Source organism: Ostrinia nubilalis, chromosome 5 (assembly GCF_963855985.1).
Source record: "Ostrinia nubilalis chromosome 5, ilOstNubi1.1, whole genome shotgun sequence".
Classification (NCBI taxonomy): domain Eukaryota; kingdom Metazoa; phylum Arthropoda; class Insecta; order Lepidoptera; family Crambidae; genus Ostrinia; species Ostrinia nubilalis.
The window spans coordinates 12,768,997-12,788,996 of record NC_087092.1 but is presented as its reverse complement, the minus strand read 5'-3'; the positions used below and the strand labels follow the sequence as shown (position 1 = coordinate 12,788,996).

The following is a 20,000-nucleotide window of genomic DNA, read 5'->3' as shown; positions in this document are numbered from 1 at the left end:
GAAAAATACAATTTATTTTAGTTTAGTATAATAATTATGTTATGTGTAAAATTTTTCGTAGATAACTAAGTTAGTAACTTACCTTTATTTAATTCAAGTGTCTTATCATCCACCGCAGCCTGGAGCTGTGTAAGCTTAGTATTAAGATCTATAATAGTTTGGCCATTTTCCTTATTAAGTTTTTCTAAATTCTGTTTTTCATTTTCAAGTTTCGATTCTGCGAGTTGCAACTTCGCTGTTATAACCGACAGTTGCGTTTCGAATTCCGTTTGGGCGATTGCTATCTTCGTTTTGGCTTCGTTTAGCGCCTTTTCTGAGTCAGTCTTTACTTTTGTTAGTTCTTCTGACATGCTTTTTCCTAATGAATCTTTTTCGTGCTCTTTTTCTTTCAATAAAGCATACGCTTCATCCAACAGTTTTTGTAATTCTGAAGACAAAGCTGAAATGAATGAAAAAGGAAAATTTATAAGATTGCACTTCAATTATTATTATGCAGAAAGTTTATTTTTAAAAGAATGTTCTTTAGTCAAGTTTCTATCGTGTAGTGTTACGCGCGCCGCTTCTTTATAGCGCGTGTAGCACGGAGGCCGTAGTCTCTGTAGCGCGGTACTCACTGTGGGCGGCCGTGAGCTCCTCCTTGTGCTGGTCCTGTAGCGCGGCGCTGCACCTCTAGCACGTGTAGCGCGGAGGCCGTGGTCTCTGTAGCGCGGTACTCACTGTGGGCGGCCGTGAGCTCCTCCTTGTGCTGGTCCTGTAGCGCAGCGGTCTCGGCGCGGCGCTGCTCCTCTAGCGCGTGTAGCGCGGAGGCCGTGGTCTCTGTAGCGCGGGTACTCACTGTGGGCGGCCTTGAGCTCCTCCTTGTGCTGGTCCTGTAGCGCGGCGGTCTCGGCGCGGCGCTGCTCCTCTAGCGCGTGTAGCGCGGAGGCCGTGGTCTCTGTAGCGCGGGTACTCACTGTGGGCGGCCGTGAGCTCCTCCTTGTGCTGGTCCTGTAGCGCGGCGGTCTCGGCGCGGCGCTGCTCCTCTAGCGCGTGTAGCGCGGAGGCCGTGGTCTCTGTAGCGCGGTACTCACTGTGGGCGGCCGTGAGCTCCTCCTTGTGCTGGTCATGTAGCGCGGCGCTGCTTCTCTAGCGCGTGTAGCGCGGAGGCCGTGGTCTCTGTAGCGCGGTACTCACTGTGGGCGGCCGTGAGCTCCTCCTTGTGCTGGTCCTGTAGCGCGGCGGTCTCGGCGCGGCGCTGCTCCTCTAGCGCGTGTAGCGCGGAGGCCGTGGTCTCTGTAGCGCGGTACTCACTGTGGGCGGCCGTGAGCTCCTCCTTGTGCTGGTCATGTAGCGCGGCGCTGCTTCTCTAGCGCGTGTAGCGCGGAGGCCGAGGTCTCTGTAGCGCGGTACTCACTGTGGGCGGCCGTGAGCTCCTCCTTGTGCTGGTCCTGTAGCGCGGTGGTCTCGGCGCGGCGCTGCTCCTCTCTCTAGCGCGTGTAGCATGGAGGCCGTGGTCTCTGTAGCGCGGTACTCACTGTGGGCGGCCGTGAGCTCCTCCTTGTGCTGGTCCTGTAGCGCGGCGGTCTCGGCGCGGCGCTGCACCTCTAGCGCGTGTAGCGCGGAGGCCGTGGTCTCTGTAGCGCGGTACTCACTGTGGGCGGCCGTGAGCTCCTCCTTGTGCTGGTCCTGTAGCGCGGCGCTGCACCTCTAGCACGTGTAGCGCGGAGGCCGTGGTCTCTGTAGCGCGGTACTCACTGTGGGCGGCCGTGAGCTCCTCCTTGTGCTGGTCCTGTAGCGCGGCGGTCTCGGCGCGGCGCTGCTCCTCTAGCGCGTGTAGCGCGGAGGCCGTGGTCTCTGTAGCGCGGTACTCACTGTGGGCGGCCGTGAGCTCCTCCTTGTGCTGGTCCTGTAGCGCGGCGCTGCACCTCTAGCACGTGTAGCGCGGAGGCCGTGGTCTCTGTAGCGCGGTACTCACTGTGGGCGGCCGTGAGCTCCTCCTTGTGCTGGTCCTGTAGCGCGGCGGTCTCGGCGCGGCGCTGCTCCTCTAGCGCGTGTAGCGCAGAGGCCGTGGTCTCAGCGCGCGCCGCTTGTAGCGCCGCCTCCGCTTCTAATTCGCGGATACGTTGCAAATGCGTCGCTTTCTCTTGCTGAAATGTGTATTTCATTGTAGTGTTAAAAATGGATTCATGCTTTTACTTAATTGCATTAATTTCCCACGGGATCAACTACAGAAAATTGTTAAATTCACATCCGCACATTAATTTATCATTCTTAGTCTCTGTCTAAAAATGAATGAGATGGTGGTAGAAGTATAGTAATGTTTGTTCATGATAATAAAGTAGGTAAACGGCCTAAATTATTTTGGTGAAAACACGGAAACAAAATGCTTCGTTACATTGGTTCGGAATATAATTTTCGCAAGTCATTTTACAGCTCTATTCCGGTAATTTGTTGTTATATGATTATAGTGCTAGAATGTCTGTAATAAAGTAATTGTATTTATTATATTTGATAATGATCATAAGTATGAACATTACTCATTTTCAGTCGATAATATCAACACTAGAACATGGCATTATATTTGTTTGTAGTCACGACAGACAAAGAGGAATTAGTTAGTAATAATTTTTTTTTTTTTTTTTATTTCAGTCATTAGTAAACTTAGTTTTATTTAGCCTATTTAAAGTTAGACATCGAAAAAAAATTAAAGTTTTACTTACTTCCATCGCATCCTTATATCGCTGAAAACAAAACAATAGGCGTTATTAAATCTTGATCCAATTTAAAAAAAAAAAAGATATTAATCATTTTTTAGAAAAAGTTTTTCACTTACATTGTAATCCTCTTTGTTGATGTTTTCCTCCTCATTCCTGAACATGAGGTCCTCGACCTTCTGCCTCTCATCATCCAGCTGCTTGTTCAGTCTGTTCAGTTCGGCTTTCAGTTTCTCGTTCTCGGTGCTCGCCTGAAACATTTACAAACGGTATATTTTAAATGGTTTAATTATGCGTACCTACCTTGGGTTGGTATATTTTACAATCTCAGAGTAGGTACTCCATTTTGGGACCTCTATTGGGCAAAAAATAATGACACATTGTATAGCCCTCACCTTTTAAGAGAGAGTTATTGAAATATACTTTTTTTAAAAGGATTTGGAGGCGAGTTTACGCTTCTAATACGTCGCCATGAGTAGAGCCGGGGTTGGGTAAAAGTACAAAACGTAGAGCTACCTCTAAGATTATAATTTACTCAGGGGCATAACCACTGCGTCATGAATAATACGGGTCTACCGAGCTACAACAAATTTTGTTACAGGACCCGTTTAGATCACTGGTTTTAGTCTTAGGTAGGAACTTTAAATTCGTTATGACTTACTCCCTCGATACGGATGCGGGCGGCGCAGGAACGGTCTTTGTGGAAAACCTTGGGGGTGGCCTTTGTCCATTTTGACCCATACTTTACCTTTGTGGCTTCCTTCTTGAGCTGGGCGAGGGCGCTCACGGCGCGGTCGGCCTGCAGAGACACCTTCGCGACCTCAGCTCGCTCCAGCATCACCTGACTGATAGTCAGGTGCCTGACAGCTCGTAGTTCAATCTATTTGAATGGTACTCTACCTCTGTGGCTTCTTTCTTGAGCTGAGCTAGCGCGCTCTCGGCGCGGTCTGCTTGTAGAGACACCTTCGCGACCTCAGCTCGCTCCAGCTCCCGCTCTCTCATTAGCCGCTCCAGGTGATGCTGCTTCTCTCGGAGTAGTTCCTATTTATAACAAGGTCTTTGTGAAAGTTGACGGATTTCATTGAAAAATGCTGCTGTGTATTTGTTAGAATTCATTTAAGTCGGTAGGTACATTTAAAAAGTATTTTTTATAATCATGTTCCAAAATATACCCTTAACAATGCGAATGAAGACTGTCCTTAACCAAAATCCTGTATACTTTCAGGTTCTTAAAAATCCAAGTAATATAAAAAAGTTTTCTTCAGATTTCACCATTATCTTGAATGTTGTATCTTCTTGCAAAGGATGTCCATAGCTTGCTGCAGCAATGTAGAGTTGTCGCAGGTCAGCATTAGCTATAAGATAATCTTAATGCATAGTATGTGTTTATTAAGCAACCCTGCATGCATTTTTGTTATAATAAGCCACCATTTACTATCGATTCAATTCGATTCCCTTATCCAATCTTCGGCGATCCAGAATCGGTTGAAATAAGTTTGACTGACTGATTATAATAAGAAATATTTGAATGACATTAATTAAGGTAATAATTATCATTATCTATTTAGTTACCGAATGATGCTGAATCGTTCAGAAGATAATTTAGTGAAATAGCGAAAGTAACTGGAGTCTCTAGGTGAATAAGTATCAGTGTACAAGCTTTGCTTGGTTTAGGACTAGATGGCGCAGTGTGGAATGTCGAAGGTTTCATTTTGTTGAATACAGTTTAGGGATTAGTGCCGGCCGTGGTCAGCTGTATTCGTCGCGCCGAATCGATCACAGCTGAACCGCTGCCAAGGTCGGCTTCGCTGGCAATTGGATGAGCTATTCCGTAAATGTAGAATAACAAACAATATTTTCAAAAACCACAACCTTATCCATAAATTCCATATTTTAATCCATAATTACTATAATTAGAGGTAGGAAGAAGGTAGGTACTTCAATTCGAAAGGAATTCTTCGATCTGTTACATTTTAATGCATAACCAGAGCTGTGCCGATTTTTATAGAGACAGATGGTGCAAAATTTCATCCCCTGTAAGACTTATTTTTGACGTTAAAAATGTAATCCATCTTATTCTTGGCCCCATCTATCTTCAAGTAGGTATGCCTAAAATCCATCAAAATTGGTTCCGTAATTTAAGCGTGAACACGGAATAGACCGAGTTACTTACTTTCACATTTATTATGGTATACTTAGTATGGATATGTATAGAACAAAATCATAGGCTCTATAATATCATTATCCATAGAGAAAACAGAGGAATACGCGTACAGAATACTTAAGCGACGACCCCAGCATAACTAACTCTACTTATTACTAATTTAGCAACTTCTTACGTGATATTCATTTCTAGTCGTCCAGTCAAACAAAACTTCTGTTCTATATGGGATTGAGTTCATTAGTGGTAACCAATATACTGGACGCTCGGACTACATCTTGGGATCTTCATTAGGTAGGGGAGACCGGGGCTGAAAGTGCCGGGGGTAAATTGTTCCGATGCAAAATATCTCGACAACAGAAAGAATTAGATATGTGATCGTATTATTTCGTATAATGCCTAACAGTTGGCCACATGCGACATAATACGATCACATATCTAATTCTTTCTGTTGTCGAGATATTTTGCATCGGAACAATTTACCCCCGGCACTTTCAGCCCCGGTCTCCTCTACTTGTTTCAAAGTATAGATATAGGTAGAGTAAAGAGATGTACATTAAACTAACCTGTGGTGCGATTGTCTAAGGCAATCGTATTCATTTGACAGTTCATAACGTACGTTATGATGTGTCAAACGGCTAATTCTAATTGTGTAAGGAGTTCATAAAACGATAACGATATGATAACGATTTGATCGTAATTTTATACGATGAGTGAATGATGAATATGATTTTGACAGAAAATTCGAATTGTCTAAGTTTCATGAGCCCATTGCTAATGTCAAATGATTGCGGTGACTCGTAACTCATGATAATCGTATAAATTCTCATAGAGGTGTAATTCTATCCTCGTCCTCGTATGCAAATTGTTAATTTATTTCTTTGAAAGATAAAGTGTGGTAAGCGGTGAGTGCTTGGTGTTAATGGAAATAAGTTTTAGTGAGACACAAGAGTTCTTTTTCATCAACAACTATAGCACTAAAAGCTGAGTTACACGTGTTAAGTAGATAAGTGTTTTTCATTTAATTTTACGTGATTAAATTGCACGTACTTAAAACACAAGCACAATCTAAATTTTGACTTGAAACTTACTACTAAGTTTTGTACTATACTACTACGCAATTAATTACTTAAAATAAGTCAATAAAGTAGTTAGGTAGGTACCTACTTATCTACATAACACGTTTTAATCAGCCTTAACCCACAATACTGCCAAAGTGGTAGGGTAAAGTTATGTTGGGACATAAGTGCCCTGTGTGGGCTTATTTACAGGAATAAATGACTAATAAAATAAAGAAAACTGTTTAAATATACACATCTTTTTATTTAAATTCTTTACACAGACACAAACAGCTATAAGTACTTCTTTTGTGGTCAGCCTTCGTCTCTTTACAAACTAAGTTTTCATTTTAAATATAATACTATGGGTACTTTAATCACAGCATTCTTGAAAACTTAGTTTTTTTTTGGAACAATCAACAAGATATAAAATAACCATGAAAAATCAACAGCCTCTCTACTCATTTGTACTTGTCGTTTTTTCTAACAAATAATTATGCAATAAAATGTATTGTTTTAAACTTTTATGGTTACTAAAATAATAATCATTAATACACTTCGAAGAGTTCCAACACTGGTAGATGGTAGGACAGGTGCAGGCGCTGTAGAACAAGATGAGAGCTGCAATGAGAAACAAAAAAAACATGTTAGCTGCTAGCTAGAATGTGGCTGAAAAATTGTGATAAATCTTAGTCACTGTTTTTTTTATGCATAACGAGGCAGGTATTTGACCACAATCGCACCAAGTGTTAAGTGGGATGCAGTCTAGGATGGTACATATCTGCGCTGTAAGTGCCTATTCACTCTCGCCTTGTAAACACCCGGATTATAGTCTTCGGGAAAGACAGCAGCAGGCAACAAATTCCAGTCCCTAGCTGTTCGCATTATAAGAGTCATAATAATGTTATGTTGTGTAAGTATGTTGAACAGTTTATTGGTTAATGTCAATAAAATAGGCCTTACCGTTTTCCAGGCTTGCACCTCTTTAGACGTCCCATCCCCAATCTTGTTTAGTGCCCAGGACGTGTTGCGCCAGAACTCAAGTCAAGGAGCCCTCATCACACGACCACGCGCTGTTACTACATTATTTAGCTGGGTCTCCATCAGGCGTGGGCAATTATTCTTGCCTTTGGCACTGAAAATGAAATTGATTATTTGATATGAAGAAACCAAAGTTACAGGAGTAGTTATTGAAACTTGGGTTGTTTTCATTTTTGATAGAATGCCTTAATTTAGTGTAATAATCTATACTTACTTGGGTTTATAAACAAATTTAACATAATTCAAAAACTTCGTAAAAGTTTTTCAAGTTTTTTGACACTTGACAGATAACACTTGTCATTCACAGAACATAGATTAAAATACTACTTCTCAAAACACTTATTTATGTATAATTTATTAAATGTGAGATTAAGTTCGCCTTAGGTTAAAATTTTGGCATTAAAGTATAAATAAATAAAAAGAAGTAAGCATTTCACGTCGTTTTTCGTAGTCCATTAACGCCACCTATTGTAGAGTAGTATTCAACTTAGCCTGCCTAGCCTTAAAGTATGTATGCCACCTGGGGGCGGGTAGTGGAACTCGTATTTCATTCGTTCTATGCGTTTGGTTATATGATTTGCAGAGGTAAATTTTTAATTCGAATTCAATGTTTTTATGAATAAAAGTATGTTATTAAGGTGCAATCATAAAATTTTATTAAAAAAAACTGCATTTGAACATGGATTTCATTTGTTATTTGTTAAAAAATAATGAGTTTTAGCGAATGATTTTCATTAATAAAACGCAAATCCATGAAACGATTATATACGACCGGTCACTTTTCGGTCTTCATGGAATGGACAAAATTACACAATTCGAATTTAGATATACGATCGATGATCAATTGTATTCATTGTCCATCCATGAACAACTTTACACAATCGCACCTCTGGTTACTAATAAAATATAAGGTTGGGTTGAACGAAAAGCGTTTTTCATGACCCCCTAAAAAGTAGCAATAGTTTAATTAGATGAACTGCTGGTTAAAAACTTAACATTTATTTTGGTACATTAGTTAAAGACAGAACTAAAGCCCTTACTGCTTACTGTATTTGTTTTTTATTAGAAACACTATTACTTTCAGAAGTTTGAAGAATACATTCTGTTGTACTCGTAGATATTCCTATCGCCACCTTAGTTGAGCTCGAGGTATAATTTTTACTGAATTACTTGCGCTGATGACATGTTGTAGGAAATTTCACATTAGCTTCCTACATTATTATTATGGCATTATATGAACCGCACTCTCTGTAAAATTAACTGCTTCCTTCTACTAAACGCGTAGACTTTTTACGTCCATGATAATTATAATTTATAACTCTACATAACTTTTCACATGTTAACCACCGAACCAATTTTAATTAATTTTAATAGAGAAATATAAGCACGATCTTGGTGAAAATACACTAGAATATTTGTAATAAGATCTTACATACATATTATTATGTCAACTAAATGCTTTTGGTATTTAATTAGTGTCTTGATTGTAATATTAAAACTATTGTTTTTGATCAGAGGTCATTAGAGTAGGCGCACACCGTTGATTTTTCGTCGGCCGATAGTTTAGTCGGGCAGTTGATCAGTATGGGCATGTTTGGCAGTGCGCACACTACGCCGATTCGATTTGGCCGATCCTTCATACAAATTAAAATCGGGCACAACTATCGGCCAACTAAAAATCAACGGTGTGCGCCTACTCTTAGACTTTCTATGACAGATCGAAATCTACGCGGACGAAGCCGCGGGCAAAAAGTAAAAACTAGTAATTACTTAATTACCTACTACTTTCGTTACGTAAGCAAATAAATAAAAACAAAAACTTTTATAAAGGTCACTTTCACCTACAATGCGTATCGATTTACCTTCCTAGGTTACGGTCAAATTGTGTTGTTCTATTCTGGTATGTTACTTAAATTCCAAGGGCGGTACGGGCAAGGCTATGTAGGTACTATCATACTCGCTCATGGATAAAGTTGGTAATTGATATGTACTTTCAGTTTGATATTCTTTCAGTGAAAGGGCGATTTTCACATCAGTGCGGAAAAGCGAAGGTTTTCGATTTCGCTGCAGCGATGATGTTTCGCTGGTAATAACATGTATGTACTGACTTCTAGAATTCTATTTTAGTTGACCTATATTCAGTATCGACATTTAACATCCTATGAAATAAAGGGGTTTGCAACTCCAGTTTATTTACGTTGCCATTTCAGTTGATTTTAGTTCCAGATGAGAGAGAGATGTATCTAGATAGACATCTATCTCTACATTTTTACCAGTTAGGTAATGTTGTCTGTGCTAAAAATAGGATGGGTATTTAATTTTACTCCAATTTCTTTTTCTTGTCTGACTGACTCTACCAACCTTAGTAGCTAAGAATGTCCCCGGACCGATGAAAGAGCTATTGTGGTTGCTAAGTTGGTAGATATGTAAGTACTTATTTCGTCCATAACTAATGATTCCGGTGTTATATGACATAATGTGACGAATTTCCAAAACAAGTAATTATATGCCCTTCTACTTCATGCGTGTGAAACATATTAATTCAGTTTCCTTTTAGTTCATAACAACATTACCTAAAGATGTTTATATTGCGCAATTACGCGGCATCAAGGCGGTGAATCAATAAGTCTCAGACTATGATTCAACTTACTTCTCGACTCCGGTAATTAATTAATTCTAATCTTATTATTGAGCTAGAACACCTTCTTTGAGTGTATATTGTAGCTAAATCAAGATAACAACAAGGCTGTTATATGATAATTTTATTGAATCTATTTCTATTTTTAAATCCTTTGAATTTATCTTAGATGACTAATGATCTACAGACCGTTATTAAATAGTTTTTTCATACTTGATAGTGTAAACTAATAAAATCTTGTTCTACTAGTTCCTAAAACCTGTCTCCATAATATTATTCCCAATAAATATCAAATTTCCCCGATCGTTCCATTGTCTGGAATGCTAAACATACCGCTGTCTGTAGGTAGGGGGACTGAATTGGCAATGGCAAGGAAGGAGGCAGGATACAGCCGGTTGGAATTGGCGGAGGTAACCCAAAATTACTGCTATTTCACTCCGTACTACGCAAACGGAGACCTTGTCTGCTTGTTAACTAGCCAAATTCCCACTTAACTACTCAAATATTGAGAAGACTGACTAACTCGTCGCCTAGATTTCTAACGACAGTCTACCAATTTAACTGAATAAACCTATTTGGTTGATTAAATTCATTGAATACAAATGAATTTATTCATTGCAATTTGTCTAATAAAATTTTATTTATTCTGTCATATTAAAACCTCATTAAATCGCATTTGAGTGGCTCAATAATATTTGTAATATGTTTCTGCTCTAATGGATAAAGTATTCATAAATATTTCTCTACAGTCTACCATACTGTAACTTCAACGCGCGAACTGGATCGATTCTCCCGACTAGACTACAATTTTCAATTGCCGGCGACGTTTGCCTAATTAAAGCGAGCTTATTACCATGTAATAAGGATCTAACGGGCGTACGGAGTCGTTGAGTCTGCGCATAGTACACACCTTAGATTACCTCCAGTCAGGAGCTCGTGTAGCAGGTATTACAGGTACAGACAGTACCTATGTATGTATGTATAATTTATTAATTGGTATGCGAGTAAAGATTCTAAATTGAAAAACCAATGATGTTTTCCCGGAAAATTTACTCTTATATTAAAAAAAAACTTTTCTTGTGATAAAATACAAACTATCATGAATATTTTTAGCACTAGGTACGGCAGTAAGTACGGTACTGCAAGTCTGCGGTAATCGTACATTGAGTAGTCTCAAAAATAAATGCATAAAACTTTGATGCTTGATTGATTTCTAAAAACAAGTTAATATGTATTTGGGAAAGTGGTCCGAGACCACCATTAAGTTTTCCTAGAAGGAAATTTAAGTACTCTATAGAGTTTTTGTGTTGACTTAGCTCTCTGTGTGGCCGGAAAAGTGTCGTACCCTTTTCAATCAATGCCTCTAAGAACGGTTAGATCAAAACTGAATCATTAATTTTTGCTACCACCCCGCCTTAAATTATTCGTTAAATTTTGCAAACCATTGATTCCTCAGAATGAATGTACCTAATTGATCACCAATGACTACCTACTTCGTTAAAATATTTTGTGTAGGCTTTATTGCATTCCTCAACCATATTGTGCTTTAATTCTTGCAAATTACCAAAATCATCACCACCAAAACCATATTCAAGTTCAAATATACTCCCACTCGCAAGATACGTATTTTCCTGCCCATATACATATGACTGCATTAACATGAAAATTGGGATTACGCCTCTCAACAACAATTCCTTACTTCTTATTCAAAAAGATTTATTATCCTTGACACGGGTTTGTATTTTACTGTCCACACATTCAACAAAGAGAGAGGATGGGATTTTCATGTTAATACAAGTCCAGCTAATTTATAAAACATGCTCCAAGCTAATTTACAGCGTTAGTGCAATAAAACAACCACACAATTAATTATAATACTTTATTAATTATCCAATTTAGGAAACGGACAAGGAAGGGTAATAATACAAGGCAATAAGAACATTTATTTGACTCCTGTCATCCATTTTATTAAATTAATTTACAGTCATACATCATTACGAACTAATCTAAACCTATGTTACTCATACTAAAAGTTCGTTAAGTAAATTACACTTAAGATTACGTGGAAAATCTAATATAAAGCAAGGGAATGATTGTTTCTGAGTCGAACTTACATTAATGAATATTATCATTACAACTTACAGGCACTGGATGTTTAAAATTAACAAAGAAAGAAATATTAATTACAAAAAGAATGTAAGTAAAACATTGATTCCATCAAAACAAGTATAAATCTAAATAATTTCTGGGAATAAATAATAAATAATGATATAAAATCAAACATTATCACAGTTCTGCATCTGGTATAACTAAGCATTTTCGGATATAAAATTATACAGTGATTTTGAGTGTCTATAAGGTATATTGTGGAACATGATTATAAAAATAGTTGTTGGTATTTTGTACTAAAACAGTGCGTCTTTATTATTGACAAGTTTATTGTCTTAGGAAACCTGTTTCTAACAAAGATCTAGAAAAGCGCCCGCTAAACGGGTTCTTTTTTAGATCTTTGCTATGTATCTCTGTAACAAATTCCTGTTGAATAAATAACATTAAATTCTTAAAACGAAATTCTGTTAGAGTTTAGTTTGTTACAAAATTCAATGTCGAAAAACAAAAAAGGTAATTTTATATTCGTTGCTCGTGTCCATTAGTAAACGTTAAATCAATCTGCTGAAGCAGACGTAACAGTCAAAGAATGTTAGCCCCTTTGCCGACAGCGCGATGGCGACTCTTGCGTCAAACGTGTGCTGAACTTCAAAAACATTGAACATTTGCTGTGTGAACTAGCCGGACAATTTGACAACTTCTTCAACTTTGTTTGAAGTAGTTTGAATAAGGGATCGAACACCACTCACCAGTGAATAAATTGAGATTATAAAAAAGTATAATTTAATATGGAAATACTATCGCTTGATCTCACTTTTAGGTTTGTGTTTTCAAAGTGAACTGACTGAACGATTAAAAAAAAAAAGATTTCAAAACATATAAAAGTAGAGTCAGTCTTACATACATCTTCATTTTAGCAGACTTAGGGATTATTAGTGTATAGTGTCCGATCCCTGTCACCAGGACAAAAACGCGCGTCAAATTAACCGTGACGTTCCCCACGGAAAATGTTCGTAACGTGATTTTTGACGTACGACACACGTGCGAGCGAGCCAGCCTACCGCGCTGCGATCGTGGGATAACGTACCTGTAGGGCGTTCTTCGCGGAGACCGGGGTGGATGAGGCGCGAGGACCACCGACTCGCTGCCGCCGTGCCGTTAGTGACAGTGCAAATGCGCAAAAACATGAGGGGCAAACAACACGCGTTAACGCACTCACTCGCTTCCAGTTAGGATGTTCGCCACGATAAAATCTTATCGATAGGTAATTTTAGACATTTTAAAATGCCTCGATAAAACTTTAACGTGGCGCTTACTACTCTTACGGTTGGGAGAAGGCTGGTGTTTGAAGCCAGTTTTCCAAGGAAATATTCCCTTTGAATTGACGGTAACGGAAATCATTCCTGGAAAACTGGCGCTAGGCTGCCTAACCACCAATGCTAAACATGAATTCTGATGGTAATTTTGTTCAAATTCCATTCCGAATCTTAGAAGAGCATCACTCTTACTTAGTTAATAAAATTTTACAAAACTGGCATACTTTGCTTTGGTAAGTAGGCAGCCTTTGTCTACCGTGAGCTCGATTTAATCTTGTAGCTTTGAAATAATTCAAATAATAAAATCAAATTCAACTCACAGGACAGGCTCGAATCTACGCTCGAGTTTAAATCTAGTTTTGAATGTCGTCTCAAAATAGGAGCTTACTCGCAAAGTTAAATCTGATCTGAATTCCGATCAGAAATTATATAGAAGTTAAGGAATATCTATGAAGAAAGTTCGAGCTTACGGCAGATTGCAAACGTTAGCCCGCTCCCAACTGCACTGCGGCATTTTGGTTCCTAATAGGCATTAGGAACACCGCTTATACAGCTACACCGAATAGCGATACTAAACTTGTGTACACTCCCAATTTGTTTTGGCCGTGTACACAAATAAATCCAATCTTCGACTAATGCCATGAGACAGCAAAAAAGAGATTACGTAAAATTGGCTTTGCAATACGATATTTTTATCTCGTCAAATCGAAGATCAGAACACCAATAAAAAAACTTAAAGCTCTAATCAAACTCTAATTTGCAAATGTTTTATGACTGTGCTAATAATAAAAGTTAATGCAAATACTATGGATATTAGAATATAAGCTGTATAAATACGTACGTATTATAATGTTTTTCTATATTTTGATATAGGTTATAAATACGAATAAAATACAGATCGGAAAAATATATAAATACGTACAAATACTTTACACAAATAAAAATAAATATTTCGAAATAATTTTGCTTGTTGGAGTTTCATAAGAGCTTTCGGTTTCAGTTGAACTCTCTCATGCCCAAACAATATAAATAAATAAATAAAAACACACGCAATATTAGTTAAAATAGCGAAGGAAATTCGTTAATGACATAATATACACATGTACATAATAAATGTTTTTACAGATCTAATCCATAAGTTCTAATAGGAGAATCTTAAAAATAATATCACAGTCAAAAATCATAATAGTTGGACATCATAAGATATGACTATTGCAGTCTTTTGGAACTAATATGGGACTAAAAATTAAGCGTTCCTGAAAGCACACTAGTAGTGATTTAAAAATGTTTATGATTCACCTACGTTGAAATGAAAAATATAACTCAAAATGATGAAACGTGAATTGTAAACAGAATAATAATATAAAATGCAAATAAATATAAATTAACACAAGGGCCAAACCAAGGGGTGCCAGCTACAGACCAAAAAAACTTAAACCGCAGTCATGCAAACGAAAAGCTACTTCTACATGAAAACCATAACTTTTGAGTGTCACGCCTTTCTGGAACTTTTTGAAATAAAACTCTTGTACCTACAAAGCAAATGTCTTGTATAAGTTTTATAACTACGAGTAAACACAGAATTGTATGCATAAACAATCCTATCGATAAGTAAATAAGTTATAAGTAGTGATTGAAAAAAAGGATTTATAAAAAGTCATATCAACTAAGCTGAAGGAATTAACTGCCCTTCAAATGTAAACGACGTACGGGTAAGTGAACTGAAAGGGCGACACGCAAGAGAAATGGTAGCTTTTCCCGAAGCCCGAGAAGTGAGTGCGCGGCGGCGGCATCTCCACGTATATGTCCGTAGCTGCGGCGACCCCGTGGCTGGCCCTCGTCACGGCGGCCGGCCGGCCCGCCCAGCGCACCACCTCGCCGCCGCCCCGCGCCCGTCGCACCCCGCGAGACGACACGCTGCTGCTGCTGCCGCCGCTCGACTCGCTGCGCCTGGAGCGATCGCTCGCTCGGCTCTCAAAGCTCAACACGCTCTCCGAACACCGCCAAGACTTCGGCAAAGTCTCGCTCGCCCAACGGCGAGGATTCAAATCTTTACATTTACTGTTCGCATTGTTCGAGCGGAACACGATATCGTAGTACACGCGCGGCGTCGGCAGAGCGATGATGGCGCAGCGGTCGTGCTCGACGTGCTTCACCAGCAGCGTTTTGTCCAGGAGGCTGGGCGCGCTCCGGTGCGGGCGGGCGCGGGCCGGCGGCGGCGGCGAGCGCGGCGAGCGGGGCTCGGCCGAGCGCGCGCGGGGCTAGCCTACCTGAGCGCCGAGCGACGTCACCCCGAGCCTCACCCCCGCGCGGGACGACGCGATGGACGTGCCGAGAGACGTGAGCGACTCGCGCGAGTTCGAGCGCCGCAGAGGCGTCGCCCGACCGTTGCTGTGGATGGCGCACGCGCCCGGTTTGCGGTTCGACGGCGATCGGGACACTTTCGCGATTGGCGCGAACAGCCCGAAGCGGTGGGCGCACTCGAAGTACCTAGAAACGATACGGGTTTTACCACATGTTTCAACAAACTTACGTGACCTACGGTCGCCAGGTGTACCTCTTTCCGTCCACGGATCCATCGTTCTTTCCCAGGGGATCGTCCAGTTCGACCCCCGCCCACACACCAGTAGCAAAATCTGTGGTTCCAACGAAGCGCAGCGTACCGGCTTTGCTACCTCTACTGCTCGAGACTATGACGCGATCGCCAAGTCGAAGTTCTCCATTGGTCGTTGTCGAAATCGAAGCGTCTGCGGGAAATTAGCATGGATCAATATTTGATTGCTCTACCTGAACTAGGATGTGTTGTCTTGGCGTGATACTGACTCATTTTACTGCTGACGAAGCTGCGCACGCTGCCGTTGGGCGAGAGCGTGCGGCGCGGGCGGGCGGCGCCGGAGGGCGGGCGCTCGAACACGCTGCCCGCGTCCGACGCCGGCGACGCATCGTGCGGCGCGTGCGTGATCAGCGGCACGCGCGTCAGCCGCGTCAAGCGGGAGAAAACTCCGCGCTTTTCCGCACACTGAAAGTATCGCACTCCTGCTACGGAACCATCGTTTTTCCCTGAAAAGGAAGTTTTGCTTGAAGAACTTCTTCGAATACTACCTCTAATAAAATCCTCAGACTTTCAGCTTTCTTACCAATAGGGTCATCGAGCACGATTCCAGCCCATTCTCCGGGAGCGAACTGTGTTTCGCCAATGTAAGCGATTTGGCCAGGCTTAGTGCCTCCCACCCAAACGCGCTCGCCGATAATGAAACTGTCGGTGTCCTCCGTCAATATGACACTGTGATCTGAAAGATACAGTCGAAGAGTTAGTCGAACAACAATTACTATAATCTCTCTTTGAGATCAAGTAAATAGAATAAGAAAGTAGGTAAGTCCAGTGGCGGCTGAAAATGTCTTCTGAATATGCAATATGCATGTCTCCTCCGCATTCCATATTCGGCGCACACTTATGATGTGCACACGCCTTGAATACCGTTGTGTGCAAGTGCAACGGCCGAGGTAAACCATTTGCAATCCCGTTTGCATATCATTGCATTACATCGGACTCTCAAACTTTCGCTTCATCACATAGGTAACCTAGATATCAATAACAAACTGCATTTGACTATGATGGATTGCTGTAATTGTAAAGTGCATTCTCTATAAAAACCATGCTTTCAACAAATTGTCAAACAGTGCGTGACAATCACCATAAGCAAGCAGAATCTGATCGACAGAAACATACAGGGGCATGAGGTGTTCTGTGAAGTCTGGGGTGTATGAATTGCTGTCTTATCAATTGAAGTGAAAACTGTATATTGGAGTGAAAACTGTATATCGAAACGATTCCACGATAATCACGAATAAGTAAAAAAGATAAATATTTTTTAACATAGTTTTTATTGTCAACTAGCTGACCCGGCGAACTTCGTACCGCCTTAGCGTAGAGATTTTCATTATATTTTTTTCCGTAAAAACCTTGTACAGAGTATTAGAAAACTATAAAAAAAAAAATCTGCCAAATCGGTCAAGCCGTTTTCATGTTATGTCGTGACAACGGAAAACGGGTTTCATTTTTATATATACAGTGTGTCCGGGCATGTAGTGATCAAACTTTAAGGGCGTAATCTATGGACAATTTTATCGATGAAAATACTTCAAATTTGGGGCCTGACCCATTTCTCGAAAAATTACATCGATTTAAGTTTTTAATTTTTAGTTTACACCTCTTCTTTAAAAAAACAAGTGAAAGCGTGGGTAGCTTAACATTAATAGGCAAATATTTTATATCATGCGATAGCCAATAAAATTATCTATTAGTAGAAGAAGAAAGCAGACACAAGTTTCATACATTTTATGGGAGTAAGAATGGATTTAATTAGAAAAATACATTACTTTTTTCACTTCTTTTTCAGTTATTTTCCAACACAAGAAAAACCAGGTCGTTAAGGTATGTTTTATTTGCATTGTATTTTTAGTATTTGAGCTATTCTACAAAACGAATGTAAATTTATTAGTCTACGTCTATTAGTTTCGATATAATTGTTGAACAAAGATACCTCTTCCCAGCGGTTTCCATAGCGCACGCGACATGCGAAAATGCACTGCCTGAAAGAATCACACAACCTATTCCGATTACTATGGAAACCGCTGGGAAGGGGTATCTTTGTTTAACAATTACGTCGAAACTAATAGACGTAGACTAATAAATTTACATTCGTTTTGTAGAATAGCTCAAATACTAAAAATACAATGCAAATAAAACATACCTTAACGACCTGGTTTTTCTTGTGTTGGAAAATAACTGAAAAAGAAGTGAAAAAAGTAATGTATTTTTCTAATTAAATCCATTCTTACTCCCATAAAATGTATGAAACTTGTGTCTGCTTTCTTCTTCTACTAATAGATAATTTTATTGGCTATCGCATGATATAAAATATTTGCCTATTAATGTTAAGGTACCCACGCTTTCACTTGTTTTTTAAAGCAGAGGTGTAAACTAAAAATTAAAAACTTAAATCGATGTAATTTTTCGAGAAATGGGTCAGGCCCCAAATTTGAAGTATTTTCATCGATAAAATTGTCCATAGATTACGCCCTTAAAGTTTGATCACTACATGCCCGGACACACTGTATAGATAGTGACACGTTCTTATTAATTATTAGAAAATTTTGGTGAGCAGTAAAACTTTTCTCAAATTATTAAATATGAATTCTTCATTACTGCAGTTATTAGTGAAAATAAAGTCTAATGAATTTTTGCATTAACATATTCTGACAAAGAATCTATAATTAATACAGTTAGTGTCCAATAACATGTGGAGTCCGATAAATAATAAAATAATTTTCCTTCTCCCATTGCAGATTGCAGAGCATAGGATTCACATTTAGATGGCAAGATAACGTCAAAGAATCCCGATTTGATGTTTGTTCATGAAGATCGTTTCTAATTCATTGAACTTCGTGTATATATCGTGGAATCGTAATGACAAAGTGCGGTGCGTTTACCTGAGGACCTCCTAAGGCCCGCCTCGCTGAGGCGCCGCGGGTGCTTCTCCCAAAGCGCGTCCATCGAGGTGATGCTGTACGTGCTGCTGGCTGCCACGACACAAGCGACACACACATACATTAGCACTACTCACACATAGCCACACCTGCATCTCAATTACCATTAAATGAATGAAACGGCACACTGATAAAAACCAATTTGGACATTTCCTATGGCTCCCTTGTTCAAGTTAACTCCCCATGCAATAAATTATATCAAATTATACGACCGCTACCAAATAAAGGTATTGACAAGGACGTTAAATTAAATTAACGAGGAAACATAACTTTGAAAATTTAAACCGTTCCTCATAATATAAATCGTTATGGTTTGAGACGAACAACAAGTTGGTCATAAAAAGAGCAAAACAATAGATAAGATTTACGATTTTGTCGAAGAGACAATACAGTTAATTGCGGACGTTGGTGGTACGGTCAGAAGGGAAAATAGTGTCCATTATTTGTCGTAAGGTCGATGGTATATGATCGAAGTGCGGAAACTTGTTTTGTGGCCGACTATACGCTGTAGGAGCGGGTTGAGCCGACCGAGTGCCGACTTAATTCGACATTGGCACGCGAGCTTCACGGCTAACAGCGATAGAAGTACTTAGGAAAATGCGGTGATAAGTCTAAAATTAACTGCCGTTTATTTCCATTGACAAATCTATCCGGATGTATTTATTACTTTGGATTTCCCTTTTTCCGAATTGGAACATGCGCTATAAAAATACTAGCATAGGTAGGCGTTATTCGTGTTATATGTAGAGGCTTAAAATTCTATTAAAATAAAATGCAAAACCGTTCCTGTTTAATACATTCGATTAGATGTTATGTTGTAATACCTGTTGATTGTTTTTTAATAAATAGAATTACGAGAACTTGCAAATATTATCTTTTCAAGCATTATTTTTCCGAAGTTCACCAAATATAAATTATCTTTTTTTATTTAGATTTCCATTAAATTAGTATTAGTGTACTTTATAGTAAATATACATTTAAATTAAATAATTATGTACCTTCCATACCTGTTTATAGCTTGTAGCAGTTACATTTACATAAAATTATACTTTTAATAATCTGTACCATCCTAGCAAATATATCGTGTTATTTTGCCGTCAATTTTGTCATGCAAGAATTTCATCATTATGGCAATTATTTCTGTGTTGCCGTATTATTATCATGTTACTGAACAATTAATTATGGTTCCTACACCAGTAATTAATTGATAACAAAAGTGACTTTTCAAATGATACAAAGTAAATTAGCCATGACCACGGTATTGAGAATTATTTACGTTGTGTTCCTCCACCGTTGTGTAATGATTCGTATGAGCGGAAATATGAGAGGAACAGACTTACTGGAGGCCTTACGGTGAGAGCGTGGCCTGTCGGGCAGACTGCTGGACACCTCGTCTTCGTCAGCTTCAATAAGGTCTGCCTCGTGACGATAGAA

At 39.5% G+C, this 20,000-nt stretch overlaps 2 protein-coding genes across 2 annotated transcripts in view; one reads left to right on the top strand and one right to left on the bottom strand.

Annotated features, from left to right (window-relative positions):
* Window positions 1-20,000, top strand: part of LOC135071956 (DNA-directed RNA polymerase II subunit RPB11) — a 212,472-nt gene that overhangs the window by 7,049 nt on the left and 185,423 nt on the right. The gene's annotated exons all lie outside the window — the stretch shown is intronic.
* LOC135071957 (restin homolog) overlaps window positions 1-20,000 on the bottom strand; it is a 52,998-nt gene that overhangs the window by 5,845 nt on the left and 27,153 nt on the right. Inside the window, exons 3-13 of the mRNA XM_063965861.1 lie at window positions 18,510-18,599; window positions 16,154-16,306; window positions 15,840-16,076; window positions 15,574-15,763; window positions 15,287-15,506; window positions 12,788-12,844; window positions 3,594-3,734; window positions 2,813-2,944; window positions 2,700-2,720; window positions 1,955-2,126; window positions 83-439 (exon numbers count right to left, since the gene is read on the bottom strand). Of these exons, the coding sequence (XP_063821931.1) occupies window positions 83-439; window positions 1,955-2,126; window positions 2,700-2,720; window positions 2,813-2,944; window positions 3,594-3,734; window positions 12,788-12,844; window positions 15,287-15,506; window positions 15,574-15,763; window positions 15,840-16,076; window positions 16,154-16,306; window positions 18,510-18,599 (1,770 nt within the window). The remainder of the gene's footprint in view (window positions 1-82; window positions 440-1,954; window positions 2,127-2,699; window positions 2,721-2,812; window positions 2,945-3,593; window positions 3,735-12,787; window positions 12,845-15,286; window positions 15,507-15,573; window positions 15,764-15,839; window positions 16,077-16,153; window positions 16,307-18,509; window positions 18,600-20,000) is intronic.